Genomic DNA, 15,934 nt, shown 5'->3' with positions numbered 1-15,934 from the left:
GCTCCTTATTTGACATTATTTGTCTTTATACTAACATATATACATTTCAGCTTTCAAGACCAAGGCTGCGCATTTAAGGGGATGAACATAGTTATTTCAGCTATACACTTAATGGTTTCATGGAGAAACGTTAGAGAATTGTTTTTTTCCTTGGAAAATAACTTAAGTAATTTATTGATGAGTAAAGTTGATGACAATTTTATTAAGCCACTTTTCGATTAATTAAATAATCTTACACTGGCATAAAGCTCTACAAAGTTGATGTTAATGTATAATTCCAAACTATAAACCACATGGTGAACCATGGTGCCTTCAGGGCCCCTTGGTTCTGGAGCAATTCATACAGTGTATGGTCTGGAGCCTTTAGTTCCTTACTTTTCTCGGTTGGTGTTCTACTTTTATGCTTTTTGGTGACTTAACATAGGAGTAATTGGTTAAAAAAACTTGTTTTCACACATCATATTGTTCAGTTTGTTTGTTTTTTATTGCAAAAGAAGATCTTGAGTCTTTTAAAGGCACTGAAAAAAATGAATTGAATTATGAATTAGGTTTTTTTTTATTTCTGTGTATGCTAATTAATGGTATTCTCTACTTATTCATATATAAATAAGTACAGAATATAATTAATTACAGTCACTGGGTGAAGGTTATGTTTATCAAGTTGCTGAACTTACTATGAAGATGATAGGTCAAAAAAGTAATTACATTAATGAATCAATACCAATGGCTGTACAGTCTATGACCAATACACATATCAAGGCGAAATAACGACTTCTAATTCTAATCTAATAATTAGGTGCTGAGGGGTGAGCTGAGGTACTGTTCTTGAACGCACCTCTGTTTGAACCGGAAGTGTTTTATACGTGTTATTGTTGTGAATGAAGTGAGCATGGACTCCTGTGCGCTCAATCGTATTACAAGAATAGGTCTGTGTAAACTTTTCATAAATAAATCTTTCGTACGTTTTGAAACAAAATCACACATACCCAATTTATATTGGGTGTAGAAACCGAATTCATTTGCAGCCCCAACAGAGTCTGGTACATGACGCTGATGAGGCTAGCACAATTAGCTAAGCGTAAACCTCCCATAGCGGACAAAATATCAATAATGAGATACTCTCTTTCTGAGTGAAGAAACATTAGGTAACATTGCATTACACAGTTCTGTAATACACTTGCTAACTTTGGCTTAGGAGACTTTTGCTAGCAGTTATCTTTAAAGTTAGCTGTATGGGTTAGCTACTGTTCAGTAAGCTAAAGCTAACAGTGTTTCCTTCATCCCCTAACCATCCTTTATATTTATTGGACCCAACTTTGGTGGTCATTCTATTTACAGAAGTTGGAATTTCTCCGCAGGTTAATTTCGCTGTATCCATGATGAACTTTGACGGTCTCGACCCTGGGATGGGTGAGTACCCACCCAGCCTTCACGGGACTCTGGACGCGGGGATGGAGCCCTCCATGGACCCTCACCTCAACCCCAATCTACTGCAGGGCGTTGAGCTGGACCCGGAGGGGCTGGCTGTAACAGTCCCCGAACCTGTGCATCTCATGGAGGGGATGTTTTCTGAGCTGCACAGTGCAGTTTCAGAAGTTGGCATCCCAGTCACTGCAACACATTTTGATCTCCAGGAGGAAATGCTGTGGACGGGAAACCACAGAGTAAGATGATTTGATTGTAATAATAATAATAATATTACATTTTATTTATATAGTGCTTTTCATGATACTCAAAGGCACTTTACATTTTTAAAACATCTAAAGAAACAAAATAAGAACTGAAGAAACACAATAAGACGAAACCAAACAATTAAAACAATGGAAAAACAGATGGAATATAGATTGTTTTTCAGACATTCAGGTTGCTCTCAGATTTATGGAAATGCAGAAATACTTTGCAGTCATGTCATTCCTTCTTATTGCTTTATTTGTTCTCTTTAGGGTCATGTAACCTCGTTCTTCGGACCCACAATGGGCCGCCATTCTTCTTTCCAAGCACATGCATCAGATGACATCCGACACATTCAGAGTTTGGAAACAGGCGTCCTCTTCCTCTCCAAGTCTAACCTTAAATGCCACACTCGTGGGGGCCTTGTTATGTTTGATTACCCGTAAGTGTCACAAAATATTGACTTGAACAAATGTCCTTATGCTTAAAATTTATGTTGATAAAAATTATTTATTCTGTTCTGAGTTAAGATTATTAATAATGCATTTGTGTATTCCAGGATGGAGGAGGGCTCTGACATGCATAGTCTCCTCATGACCGATAACAACACCTTGCTCATGGGTGGATTACAAAACTATGTGGTAGAAGTTGACTTGAATACTGTTCAAGAAACTCAGAAGGTGAGACATTGGAATTAACTAATAATTTATGCATGCAGCACAGGACAACACGATATAATTAACGCATGTTATTGATGGTTCACTTTGTACTTTATAGTTCAGTGTTGAGTTACCTGGAGTGGCAATAATGCGCCAAACCGGCCGTTTCTTCTTCTGCGGGCACACCTCTGGCAAGGTAAGTCAATGGATTTTTGGTTTTAAATCTGTCTTTTTGTTCTCTCAATTTTTCAAGTCAGTATAGTACATTTTTAACACCATTGCTTGATTGTTGTCTATGAATGTGTAGTTTCAGCATTTCCACCATTGACGTCTGAAAGTCACTTCTGTATATTTTTTCCCTAATCGATTGGTATAATCAAAGCAGTTTATGAAAGATGATTTTCAGGTTTACTCAAAGCTCACAGGTACCCTCTGTCTTAAACAGGTAACCCTTCGGGACTTGCGTAGCTTCAAGACGGAGCACGAGTTTGATGCGTTTTCTGGCAGCCTCTCAGACTTTGACGTTCATGGAAACCTTCTGGCTGCGTGCGGGTTCTCGAGCCGAGGACTGAATGGGTTAGCATGCGACCGTTTCCTCATGGTGTATGACCTCCGCATGATGCGAGCTGTGACGCCACTTCAGGTGCACGTGGACCCCCTCTTCTTGCGCTTCATTCCTACCTACACGTCACGGCTGGCCATCATCTCACAAACAGGTAACAAGTGGGACATTCTGTGTCTTTTTGACAGCATTGTGAATAAATTTGAAACAGACTTTTTATTATAATAACTAAAAGAAAAGTTTGTATTTTGGCATCACACTCAAATACCTTTGTCACTGAAGTGGACGTGTTTCCTGAGAAGTGGTACATGTTCAGTAAAGGAACATGTACCACCTCAGCCCCTCCTGTATTTGAATGAAAATGTGTAATATTATATATTTTTTATCTACCACCTTTCTCTCTAGGTCAATGTCAATTCTGTGAGCCCACTGGTCTCGCCAATGTGGCAGACATTTTTCACGTCAACACCGTAGGCCAGCTGCTCATGAGTTTTGACGTATCGTCCAGCAAGCAAGCCCTGGCCTTTGGGGACTCAGGTGGATGTGTGCACCTGTGGTCTGATGCTCCAGAGGTTTCATTTAACGACTACTCTCGGGAGACCGAGTTTGCTCTGCCGTGCCTTGTGGACACGCTGCCTCAGCTGGACTGGAACCACGACCTGCTGCCCCTCTCGCTCATCCCCATGCCGCTGACCAGCGCTGAGCAGCTGCTGTCGGACTGGTCCACTGCACTGGCTACACCCAGCCCCAGGTAACACAGTCACATTAATATGTCTTTACCTTAGATCATGCTGCGCTTCTGTGCTTTGCTTTGATTCAGCCCCACATACACTGTACTGCTGTGAATACTAATCAGTTCAACAAATCCATGACTGGAAATAGTTCCCCAATAATACAATATTCACTGTAGTTTGAGTACTTTTATGACGGGGAACAAATAAACATCTTTGAGAAGTTTTTCAAGATTTATTTCTTCAGAAGGAACCAGTGGTGCTGGGACTGAGCACCACTGACCAGATGGGGAAGTTGGAAAGAATTGAGAGGAAGGCAAACAAGTTGTTGATATCTTTTCATGGGATTTGTTGACAATTGCAGAACTATAAAAAAAGAACAACTGGTGTTGCAACTTCACAGAATGAAACCAAAACATCCAAGTGATATGTATGATCTCACCCCACACTTAACAACATCCAGTTACGATGAGGAACTTGTTTATTTCTCTTTTCTGCAGTCGTCCTTTGCCTCTCCAGAAGTGATGTCAGGGTTTTGCATGATGTAATGCTGAATACACAGTTTGAGCAACAAGACTGAGGCACATCACCAGTTAATTGGTATAAAATCTGACTTTTAATGTGTCCGTTTTTTGCCGTCCAGATTTGATAAAAGAAATATGATTGCAATTTGGCAAATTTCCCCGAAAATTTGACTGCTGGTCCTAACGTAGCCAATTGAATCTCTCTGAACATGCTTGGTTATTGTTTAGCTCAGTGGAAAACACCACAAACAATCCTCCAGGAGAATTGATTAGCAGGGAGATTGGTTAGCTTAATGATTATCCATTTTCAATGTCTACAATGTCATTTTGGAGTTTTTGGAATTTTATTGTATCAAGAGGTGTTTAAAAAATATCGTCTAATCTACTGATGTAAAGACAGTGGATTAATGCGGGGAAGTTTAAGCTTTGTGTATTCAACAACGGAGTGTATGATACCTTGGGGAAAGTTTTCCTGCTTTTTTTAAGTGCTACTGTTAAAAGTTTTGTATCTGTTCTTTCCCACAGACGAGCTCCTCCTGTGGACCCAGAAATCCTGCGCACAATGAAAACTGTCGGGTTCATTGGTTATGCAGCAAATCCTCGTACCCGCCCTCGCAACCAGGCATGTCAAAAACATACAAAGTAGATTTTACGCAACTTTGAAACAGCCTTTTTTTGTTGTTGAAGTTGTAATCTCAAAGATATCAGTTTCGTTCTCCAGGTGATATTTTAATTACACAAATGGTATCAAATTTAAAGTGGTAATCTCGAAGACCGTTCTCTTTGGCGGCACCTATGGTGATAAAGGGTAATTGCGGGAGCACACTTCCCTGATATCCAGACAGTGTTGCATGTGTGACGTCCACGGTTTGCTCCGGTTGTTAAGGTCGATTTTCCTCACTGACGGTCGCTTTCCTTCTTAGACTGTTCGCCTTCATCTGAGTGTCCAATTTTTAACTTCTTGTTGAAGTTGTATCTGTAGTCATCGATCTTTTCTTTGTTTGTTCAGCCATAGTAGATTACTGTTTACTCGCAACACTTGTAGAGAGCGGAAAAGCAGCCGCTGAGCTCCGCCTACCCTCTCTGGCAGACCAACCACTGCTGGCTGATGGAAAACGCATCACTAACTGGGAGCCGCTTGTGATTTTTTCCGCCAATGTTGCCACAGACACCCAGTGTGTAATACTGCACATGCAAAGGCTTTCATCAGTGGGCCATAGGCTCAATCACCATTGTGTTACCTCATTCGGCGATAGATAGTGACTTAACAGACATTTATTAAAGTGAAAATTTCTGTGTCCACTGTCACACTGATTCATAGGTTTGGACGTTCTGAATTGTTTTCCACTTTGGTTTCAGGTTCCGTACAAAATAAAAGACGTGGAGCTCGATTATGATAATTACAACCAGGTCCCTGAGTCACCGATCGGGCGAGATGAAGAGCCACACCTCTACATGGTGCCCAAAAAGTACAGAAAGGTTGGACTCACTTTGTTTCTTTCTGGTTTTCATATAAAAGGACAATATATTTTTTTTTATCTTAGAATAATCTGTTTGCTAAAATATGTATTGAGGACATATTTGTGCTTCATCAGGTCACAATCAAGTACTCCAAACTTGGACTGGAGGACTTTGACTTCAAACACTACAACAGAACGTTGTTTGCTGGTCTGGAGCCTCACATCCCCAACGCCTACTGTAACTGCATGATCCAGGTACGACACTGAGATGGTTTTTCAAATCACTTTACAGGCAAATTCAATATAATGAAAGCAGAGTCATTGTTTTCTTGTTTTCGTGTTGGCACATTAGGTTTTATATTTCCTGGAGCCAATCCGCTGTCTAGTCCAGAATCATCTGTGCCAGAAGGAGTTTTGTTTGGCCTGTGAGCTCGGCTTCCTCTTCCACATGTTGGATTTGTCACGAGGAGATCCATGCCAGGTAGCTCTGTGTTACTCTTTCTCTTCATAACACTCCTGTAGGTCGATCCCTCTTGTGCCACATCCCTCTACATTCTGTTGCAGCTGCACATTCTCTTCTGTGTTGATCCCCCGATCTAACCTCTCCTTCTCCTCTTTACAAGGCCAGTAACTTCCTCCGAGCATTTCGAACCATCCCCGAGGCCTCAGCGCTCGGCCTGATCCTCGCTGACTCAGACGAGCAAACGGGGAAGGCCAGACTCGGTCGCTTGATCCAGAGCTGGAACCGCTTCATCCTCACGCAGCTCCACCAGGAGACGCAGGAGCAGGAGGGCCCGCAGGCTTACAGGGGAGCCAGCAGCAGGTCAGAGCCGCCAGCACAAACAGATGTTACTGTAGTGACAAATCGCTTCCTGAGAAAAGCTCTTGACATGCTCAGTACAGAATCGGGAAGTAGTCTAAGCACAAAGCTTTTCAAGAACAAGTTTAGGGAAAATGCGATCACTGATGTGTTTGTTTTGTTGACACAGTTCCCTGGGTTCCTCTGGTGAGTCTGAAATCGGGAAACTGTTTGGCTGTGAAGTTGAGAACAGCAGCTTGTGTCGCTGCGGAAAGGAGACAGTCCGCACCTCTCTCACGTTGCTCTTCACCATGCACTACCCTGAGCAGAGCTCTCAAGGTGGGTCCCTCTTTCTACACTGCTGTGTGTGGATAGTTCTGCTTAGCTCAAGCCTGAATCTAAGAGACTAGTGCATGGATAACCTTTTGCAGATAAAACACAGTTAAATATTATTTTTTGCCTCGTTAGATAAAACAATGAAGGAATACGACTTTGCTGAGATCTTGAAGAAGAGCATCTGTCTGGAGCAGAGCACGCAGGCCTGGTGTGAGAACTGCGAGAAGTATCAGCCCACAGTGAGTAACAGCTCCCATTCAGCCAGATCAACAGCTCAGATCAACAGCTCAGATCAACAGCTCAGATCAACAGCTCAGATCAACAGACGACACATCCTGGAATAAACAAATGCATTATCAACAAGTGTGATCTTTTTTTAAACCCACTTTAGGTGCAGACACGAAACATTCGCTGTCTGCCTGATGTTCTGGTCATCAACTGTGAGGTGAACAGCGCTAAAGAGGCCGAATTCTGGAAGGTTCAGGCGGAGGTAAAAGACATTATTATTATTATTTATTTATTTCCTGGCAATTTCTAAATCAGTTTGAAAGTTGATTCCTGACTTGCCTTCTGTTGAGTCATTTTTTGTGTTCTTCACAGTATGCCTTCAACAAGGCGAAGCAGAAAGAGGCGATGGAACCTCCAAAACCTAAAGAACCCCCCCCACCCATGCCCACCGAGTGGTGCTTGGAGTAAGACCCCTTTTTTTAATATCCGATGAACATTGGAAAAAATTGCCCGTCATAATTAGAGTGGCCATATGTCAACTAACACGAAACAAAACTCAAAATCAAACCGGTCACTGCGGCACAGGGAGAGTGGATCGTACGCAGGAATACACAAACTATCGAGAGCCTCGCAAAAATCACATTTTCTTTTACATTTATTCAACAACTTTTCCTTACAATCAAACAACGCTTCTTCTTCTGGCGTTTCCTGGTAAAAAACACTCCCCGCCTATCCTAGTTTACCTGCCCATACGGCGCAAATCTACCAATTCTATCAAAATAAATAGTTATTATAGCTAATAGCTAATATAAATATAATAATTACAATACTAATTAATATTAGTTACACAAACGGTACTAAATTTAAATTGGTAATCTCGAAGATTGTTCTCTTTGGAGGCACCTAGAGGCTGTGGCTCAGTGGTAGAGTCGGTCGTTTTTCAATCGGAAGGTCGGAGGTTCGATCCCCAGCTCCCTCAGGCTACATGTCGAAGTGTCCTTGGGCAAGATGCTGAACCCCAAATTGCTCCCGGTGGCATAGCTGGTATGAATGTGTTATCTGATTGACAGTTGGGCACTTTACGTAGCAGCCTCTGCCATCAGTGTGTGAATGGGTGAATGTGATATGTAGTGTAAAAGCAGCTTTGAGTGGTCGCAAAGACTAGAAAAGCGCTATGTAAGTACAGTCCATTTACCATTTACCATTTACCTATGGTGATAAACTGTAATCGCAGGAGCACACTTCCCAGATATCCAGACAGTGTTGCATGTGTGACGTCCACGGTTGGCTTCCTTTGTTCTCTTGATTTTCCTGGCTGACGGTCGCTTTCCTTTTCAGACTGTTTGCCTTCATCTGAGCGTCGAGTTTGTTTCTTTTTCTTTGGATTTTCACTTCTTGTTGAAGTTGTATCTGTAGTCATCCATCTTTTCTTTGTTTGTTCAGCCATAGTAGATTACTGTTTACTCGCAACACTTGCAGAGACCGGAAAAGCAGCTGCTTAGCTCCTCCTACCCTCTCTGGCAGACCAACCACTGCTGGCTGATGGAAAACGCGTCACTAACTGGGCGCCGCTTGTGATGTTTTCCGCGAAAGTTGCCACAGACACCCAGTCTGTGTTACTTCAGGGACAGATAGTGACTTAACTGACATTTATTTAAATAAAATGTTTTTAACTGATTCATCTGATCTGTAGATGAATCCATAATAAACATAATTGTCAGTTGCAGCTCTACTTACATTGACCTTTTCTCCCTGTCCATCCTCGTAGTGGGGAGGATTGCAACATGGACGGCTTCACCTTTGACACCCGGGCGGAGGATCTGCGTCACGTCTGGATCCCTCTCACTCTCAAGATGTCCATCAGCAAAAGCCAGGGCCTGGAGATCAGTAGCTGGCCTGAAGGAGAGGAGGTGAGGGGGAAACTTCCTCAACACGTTTCTACTTTAAAACAATGATGTATGTGTTAATCATGACTCATTTCTTTGCCTTTGATCAGCTAAGTGCTGCTGAGGAGGCGGAGGGTGCTTCTCTCTATGACTTGGTCGTCACGGTGCCTCACGTCCTGGACGCACGTACAGGAGGAAACTTGGTCGCGCACATTAAAGTGGGCGAGACGTACCATCAAAGAAAAGAGGTGATTGAAGTTTTGATTACATTGATTATGAGAGGAAACGTGCTTCTGTAAAGATAAAGTGTTTGAAAACTGGAATCTGAATGTTGTGTGTTTCAGGGTGTCACTCACCAGCAGTGGTACCTCTTCAATGATTTCCTCATTGAGCCAATTGACAAGGTAAATATTTCACTGTATTTAATTCAGCGCATAAAAAATCACGTTTGCAATCATGTTAAAATATTGTTATTTTGTTCAGACTGAAGCTGCTCAGTTTGACGTGAGCTGGAAAGTGCCGGCCATTCTGTATTACGCCAAGAGGAACTACCACACCAAATACGACCTCCGCAGTGAGTTTGAGGACACTAAATCTGGAGATGTTACCCATAGGTGAAGTGCATCTATGTGCTCATGCTTTGCCGTTTGTCTCAGTTAAAAACCCCATAGATGCCAGTGTGCTGCTGACCGAGGCCTCGTTGGCTCGGAAGCAGAGGAAGAGTCACGCCACCTTCATCCCCCTCATGGTCAGCGAGATGCCGCAGGCTGGGGACCTGGTGGGGCTGGATGCTGAGTTTGTTACACTCAACCAGGTGAGTGAAGTCATGCACATGAGCACTTGTAAGAAAAAAAGTTTTGGTCCCTATTACGTATTTAATATCAGAGAAAACAGAAAACTCTCCAGGAGAAATCTAGCTGGAATAACCCCCTATACTCCATTTGTTAAATGTACACATGTGTACAATAGAAATACACCTGTGGATACATTCTTCTAGAAGGCAGTCATGGTGCTGCTCGATTATACATAAGAAAAGTGTCAAAATACGTCAATATTTTCCAACCAAAGCGCATCAAAGTTGTTCATGTTGGGGCGCTGGTTCGAGCAGGCGCCCCATGCACAGAGGCTACAGTCCTCAACGCACTGATCGCAGGCTCCACTCCCGGTCTGTGACCATTTGGTGCATGTCATCCCCCACTCACTCTTCCCCACACTTCCTGTCTCTCTTCAGCTATTCTATCCAATAAAAGCAAAACCCAAAAAAATATATCTTTAAAATGAAAATAAAACTTGAAGGGTTTGCGTGTTTGCAGGAAGAGGCAGAGCTGCGCAGTGACGGCACCAAGTCGACCATCAAGCCCAGTCAGATGTCGGTGGCCAGGATCACCTGTGTGAGGGGTCAGGGCCCCAACGAGGGGGTCCCCTTCATCGATGACTACATCTCTACTCAGGAGCAGGTGAGAGGCTGAAGAGAGAAGAACGTGAAGATGGATTTTTAAGAAAACAAAAAGTTAAATGAGAATATTTTCTGATGTCTTTACTCCTCTGTGACAGTAAACCGAATGTCTGACAAAAGAAGACATTAAAGGACGTCAAGCTGGAGAAAAACTTTTTCTGACATTTTAAACAGCTGCTCATGTTTTCACCCTGACACTTCTGGATGTTTGTTCCTCTCAGGTCGTCGACTATCTGACACAGTACTCTGGCATCAAACCAGGAGATCTGGATGCAAAGATTTCTTCAAAGCATTTGACCACGTTAAAGTCCACCTACTTGAAGCTGCGCTTCCTCATCGACACGGGAGTTCGCTTTGTTGGCCACGGCTTACAGAAGGACTTTCGCGTTATCAATTTGCTGGTATGTTATTTCACAGCCTGAAGTAATTTTTGTTTGATTGTGTAGTGAATGACAGTGTCCAATTAAAAGCAGTGTAAGACACGTCTCGACAGAGTTTCTGTTTGAGCAGTGATGTACTGTAAGTGTGTTTCTTTTCTGTTTTTAAGGTTCTTAAAGATCAAGTCATCGACACGGTCTACCTGTTTCATTTACCGCGTAAGAGGATGATTTCTCTGAGGTTTCTCGCCTGGTACTTTCTAGGTAAGTCGCGGTGACTAAAATCAACATTCTTCTATTAACACTGGCTACATTAAATGTGAAAGGGTGGGTCAGTGAAAAATCTACACATGAATGATCACAGGACTGCGGTTCCCGCAATCTGCATTTTCTGTTTAGTGTGACCTTAAAGGGGCCATAATTCTGTGTTTTCCCAGAATTACATTTTTAAAAAGGTCACCTCTGAAATGAGCCGTTCAGAACAGCTGCAGGTTTCTACGTGGAACCTTGCTTTCGCTGAAATCGTCATTCACCTCAGGCTGCCTTCTTGCACTAACTTGTCATCGAGATTTTAACTTACCAGTCCGATACCTCCTGGCGATTCTGGCTCGTACATATAAGGCCGAATAACCGATCCTAGAGCGGCCATGTTTTCTACAACTTTGGAGTGACACTGCAGTGCGGACGCAGCCCCTCCCCCACGTGGAATCGCACATGTGGGGGAGGGGCTGCGCGGTCACTCCAAATACTGTCCGCCAATCGTGGCTAAGGTCTAACCTTTCAATGGTAAAACGGCTTGTTCGTTTCAGGAGGAAGGAGAGGCTCCAGTAAATTATGTATACAATTTTTAAAACAAACTTTACCAACGTGATTCACAAACACATTAGAATAATAGAAAATTGATTGCAGAGCTAAAATATGTCCCTTTTAAATGTCAGCAGAAAAGCTCTAAAGACTCACAGCACACTCCCTGCTCAGCACAAAAGAGCAGCAAAACACTGTTAGCTACTAGCTGCTGAACGTCGGAGGAGCATCAGATGAACAGAACTCCAAAGTCAAATAATATAAATTGCTAGATGTGGAAATAACAAACTGTCTCTAACAAGTTGTAACAAGTCCTAACGTGTAACATTTGCAGCTTGTTTTCAAGTAGTACAAAACAATCTATCGGAACAGGTTTGAGCAGAGCGGACTGCAGCACATGTTCAGGGCCAAAGAAAATAAACACTCACAACTCCACATCTACTGCCAGTTATTAATCTGACATTTTATTTGAAGAGTCATTGAGTTCATTGGCAGTTTTTCAAACAATTATAGTTAGTACAAAGGCCTGTTTATCTTCTCAAATGTTTAGATTGTGATGGTAATCCCTTTTTACTTCCAAGTATCAGCATTGTAATCTGATGCTTAATGGTTGAAATGCGGTTGCAGGAGTCATTGTGAACCAGCCATTACGAAATATCTGTTTCTTTATTCCAGACCTCAACATCCAGGGGGAAACCCACGACAGCATAGAGGATGCACGCACCGCTCTGCAGCTGTACAGGAAGTACCTGGAGCTGAGTCGAGGAGGCGGGACGGACGAAGTGAGAAAGGTCCTGAAGGGACTCTACGAAAAAGGCCGCCAGCTGGACTGGAAAGTCCCCGAATCGGACGCAGGAGATGGTCAAGGTAGCCCAAAAAGTACGACGTTACGTTGAATGAGATGTGCACTGATGTTAATGAGGCAATAATGGTTTTATATGGAAGGACTTCATGAGAAACAGAGTCTGTCTCAGTGGATTAAAAGCCCTCTTCTTCCTCCAGCAGGTGCTGCTGTGTTTCCCTCTGTGATGGGGCTCTGAGCTGCACCGCGACACGATAAACTCCAGACTTTTGACTGATCTCTGCTCGTTCAGTTAGTGTCAAATTTTTTTCAGATATTTCTGTATCGTGTACAGTGTTTATGAATGTGTTTGCCGCCTGTACAGGCTGCTTCAGCACTGTGACCAAACAGTTTTAATCATCATCAATTTTGTACTTGCCGTCAAGAAAATAAAATATAAAATAAATTTGTATTTCATGATTTTTGAGCCCTTTTTAAAAAAAAATGCAGCCTGTTTTTGAATTCATGAAAATGAATAAATATAAGAACTAGAAGATAAGTTGTGTTTTCGTAGCAGGAAGTAAGAAGCATATTTTACATTCACACTCAACAGGATGCACGCCGCTGCCTTTCAGAGAAGTCCATTCAAATGTTTCAATTTAGTTTTGTTTGTTTCCCAGACCTCTTTGTTGTTCGTAGTATTGTGCACATTTTGGGTTCACATTTGCCAGCTAAATTTCCTAACTGGTTCAGTAACATTTTACTGGCAGTTCCAAAGTGATGTAATATTTGCATTGGCATTTAAACGCATGAATTAACAATACAACGGTTACGTTTCTCTGAAAAGCTTTTTGAATAATTTTGTTTAAAGGAAATGAAAATGAAAGAAAAACTTGGCATTATGCAAATGATTTACAACCAGTTTTTGAAATCGTTTTACAGTAGCATAATCTGACACACATGAACACTTGTGTGTGTTAAAGCAACATTTTGTAAGAACTAGTATTGTTTGCATACGGTGGCTCTGCAGCTCCAGAGTGTTGTAACTTGTGTGTAAACTTTTGCTTAAGTTTAATTAGTCTGGGATTTAGGGCCCGATCAGACGGGACGCGTTTTAGCAGCTGGGGGCGGCTTTTTTGTCATTGTTTTCAATGAGAGGGACGCTTTTTGCGCGCTGCTTTTGCTTTACGGAGCGCCTCGCTTTTTTCCGCTCAGTGCGCCTCGCGTTTTTGAGGGAACGCTCCGAGCGCCTCGAGTTGAAAAAACTTCAAGTCAAAGCAGAAAAGCGCCCGACGTCATGGGCATTTTTTTCTCATTGTCCAATCGGATGAAAGGAGAGGCGAGCCTTCTGTCAGTTCACAATGTAACGGTTAGGTTAATGACAGCTAATGATTTGGTGGTTGGCTAAAACGCGCTCTGTCTGATCGGGTGTTTACTTTCACAAAAAAGGCAGTGCGGTGCGCCTCGCGTTTTGTCTGATCGAACCCTACTCTTGCACAATCACTCAGAGGTATGCAATGATTGAATAATAATATTGAACTGAACTAAACTAGATCTACATTAGCCAGCTACAACTATATAAAAAATGTTATATTACTATGTCTCAATGTTAATACTCTTCCTTTAAGTTCCTGTGAGGAGTTTTTCACTGGTTATGAAACAGACTGAAATTAATTCTAATTACTGTATATGACCTACAAAAGCAAACCAGACCATCAGCGACAAGATTGATTTTTTCTAAATAGTTATTTTTAATGCCTGGAACTGCTGGTGGGGGGTACGTGTCGGACAAAGCGATTTACGGCACGCTGCCTTTGTTTAAATTTTCCAGGGGAAAATTTTAAAGTGAGTGATACATATGACTGTTAAAGAAAGCAGCAAGAGCATGTACAGGACAAAATCAGCAAAGAGATAAGAGGTACAGTTTTGTCCACACGGGGCGCCAAAATCTACACAAACTGAAAGTTCCTCACAAGTAAATGGATTGTACTAATATATCGCTTTTCTAGTCTTCCGACCTCTCAAAGCGCGTTTACACTACATGACAAATTCACCCCTTCAATCACTCTGATGGCAGAGGCCTAAGTGCCAATCTCCAATCAGTATCTATGCACATTCATACTTGGAAACTATGCCTTCGGGAGAAATTTGGGATTCAGTGTCTCACCCAAAAACACTTCGACATGTGACTGTAGCAGACTGGGATCGAACCCCCTTTCAATTGAGAGACAGCCGACTACCACTGAGCCACAATTGCCCGTGCAGTAATGGACATACTGTAGCGTAAGTACAGTTATGAATGCAGGACTTTACTTGTAACAGAGTACACTTACAACATAATGTTGTATTGGGGCTCTCAATCAGAAGGTTGGCGGTTCGATCCCTGACTGCTACAGTCACATGTCGAAGTGTCCACTTAGGCCTCTGCCATCAGTGTGTCAGTGTGAGTGTGAAAGTGCTTTGAGTGCTCTGAATACCAGAAAAGTGCTATATAAGTACAGTCCATTTACCATTGGTGCTGCTACTCAAGTAATAGATTTGAATACTTCTTTCAACAGTGCACATTGATGAGGTTCTATAACCAAACCTCACTCTGAAAAAACACATTTAAACGCTTCCTAAGAGCAATGGCGCCCCCTGCTGGCTGTGCAAGAATGTTATGAGACTCATTTTAATTGTCCTTAACTGCATCAAAGCCACAAGAGTTTACATTCAATGATTGCATTTTAATTATGTGTAATGTTTCATTCATATTTCCAACACATTTAAAACTAAAGGTGTAGGATAGTAAATGCAGCTGTATTAGTAGAGGAAGCAGGGCCCCTAAAAAGAGAGTAAGTGTCCTTACTTTAAAAAAATGACAGACTTTTATATACACACCTATTGATTTTTTTAATGTTCCTATTTAATCTTTGCCTATAATTCAAGTGTGTTTAAGTGTTTGGTGTCATTCTGATGTTTATTATCAGAGATACATGTGATAAGGCAGATTGTGTCCCTTTTCAAGAAGCCTTAATTTTCACTATTTTCGGTTTTTGGTAAGATCTAAAAATCAACCCAAAAAAATTAGTTGCAGTAAAATATTTTTATACAACCATCCATTTCAAAAACTAGACATGTTAGGGTTATGAAAAAACATGCTTGTGCTTTCTTCTACCTCAGGTAGGGACATCTCAGAAACTAGGGGCTTTTTGGGGGGATTGTTCCTCTACTATATACCTTGATTTCCCAGAATCACTTGTGTGCAAAAACACTGTAAAAACCCAAATTACCTCTGCTTCAGCTCATGTGATCAAACTTAAAAAAAAACCAAACATGCACAGTCAGTATTGCAAACTGTTTATTCGTAGTAAATGAAAAGTGTGCAATTCAGTGAGAGGGGCAAAGATAGGAGAGGGGTGTCGGGGACGGTTGATGTCTTTGGTCCATATTCTGGTGGAGGGGATGTCGGTGAATCAGTGGGAGACAAGAAAAGGCACTTGAGTTTACAGTTGTCTCAGAAAAGTTGTCTTGAGAGGAAGGACACGGGGTCTACTGGAAGAATGAACAAACTAAATGTTTTAACCTCCATTATGCCTAATATGAATATCACATACAAAATGCCCCATGTGAGCACAAAATTATATAGCTACATATATGTATATACAGTAAGGAAATGGA

General features: G+C 41.9%; 1 protein-coding gene across 3 annotated transcripts; it reads left to right on the top strand.

The window, feature by feature from the left end:
* The first annotated feature begins 876 nt into the window (after positions 1–876).
* On the top strand, positions 877–12,736 carry pan2 (poly(A) specific ribonuclease subunit PAN2). 3 transcript variants are annotated; one of them, XM_069659834.1, is made up of 26 exons: positions 877–926; positions 1,359–1,664; positions 1,944–2,113; positions 2,231–2,351; positions 2,449–2,526; positions 2,776–3,046; positions 3,298–3,643; positions 4,673–4,769; positions 5,507–5,626; positions 5,743–5,862; positions 5,960–6,088; positions 6,231–6,430; positions 6,597–6,745; positions 6,875–6,981; positions 7,134–7,232; positions 7,343–7,434; positions 8,739–8,880; positions 8,967–9,104; positions 9,201–9,260; positions 9,340–9,430; positions 9,513–9,670; positions 10,170–10,313; positions 10,534–10,713; positions 10,860–10,953; positions 12,169–12,360; positions 12,496–12,736. In XM_069659834.1, exons 2-26 carry the CDS (start codon positions 1,377–1,379, stop codon positions 12,531–12,533), a joined length of 3,624 nt encoding a protein of 1,207 aa, XP_069515935.1. In that variant the 5' UTR covers positions 877–926; positions 1,359–1,376; the 3' UTR covers positions 12,534–12,736. The 3 variants fall into 3 exon arrangements, with proteins under 3 accessions (XP_069515935.1, XP_069515934.1, XP_069515933.1); XM_069659833.1 differs by having other exon boundaries at positions 12,169–12,372; positions 12,499–12,736; XM_069659832.1 differs by having other exon boundaries at positions 12,169–12,372.
* Positions 12,737–15,934: the final 3,198 nt, after the last annotated feature.

The sequence above is a fragment of the Semicossyphus pulcher genome, unplaced genomic scaffold, assembly GCF_022749685.1.
Source record: "Semicossyphus pulcher isolate SPU_LCO1_2020_fin unplaced genomic scaffold, fSemPul1.0.p SCAF_13, whole genome shotgun sequence".
NCBI classification, from domain to species: domain Eukaryota; kingdom Metazoa; phylum Chordata; class Actinopteri; order Labriformes; family Labridae; genus Semicossyphus; species Semicossyphus pulcher.
This window is presented reverse-complemented; position numbering and strand designations above follow the sequence as displayed.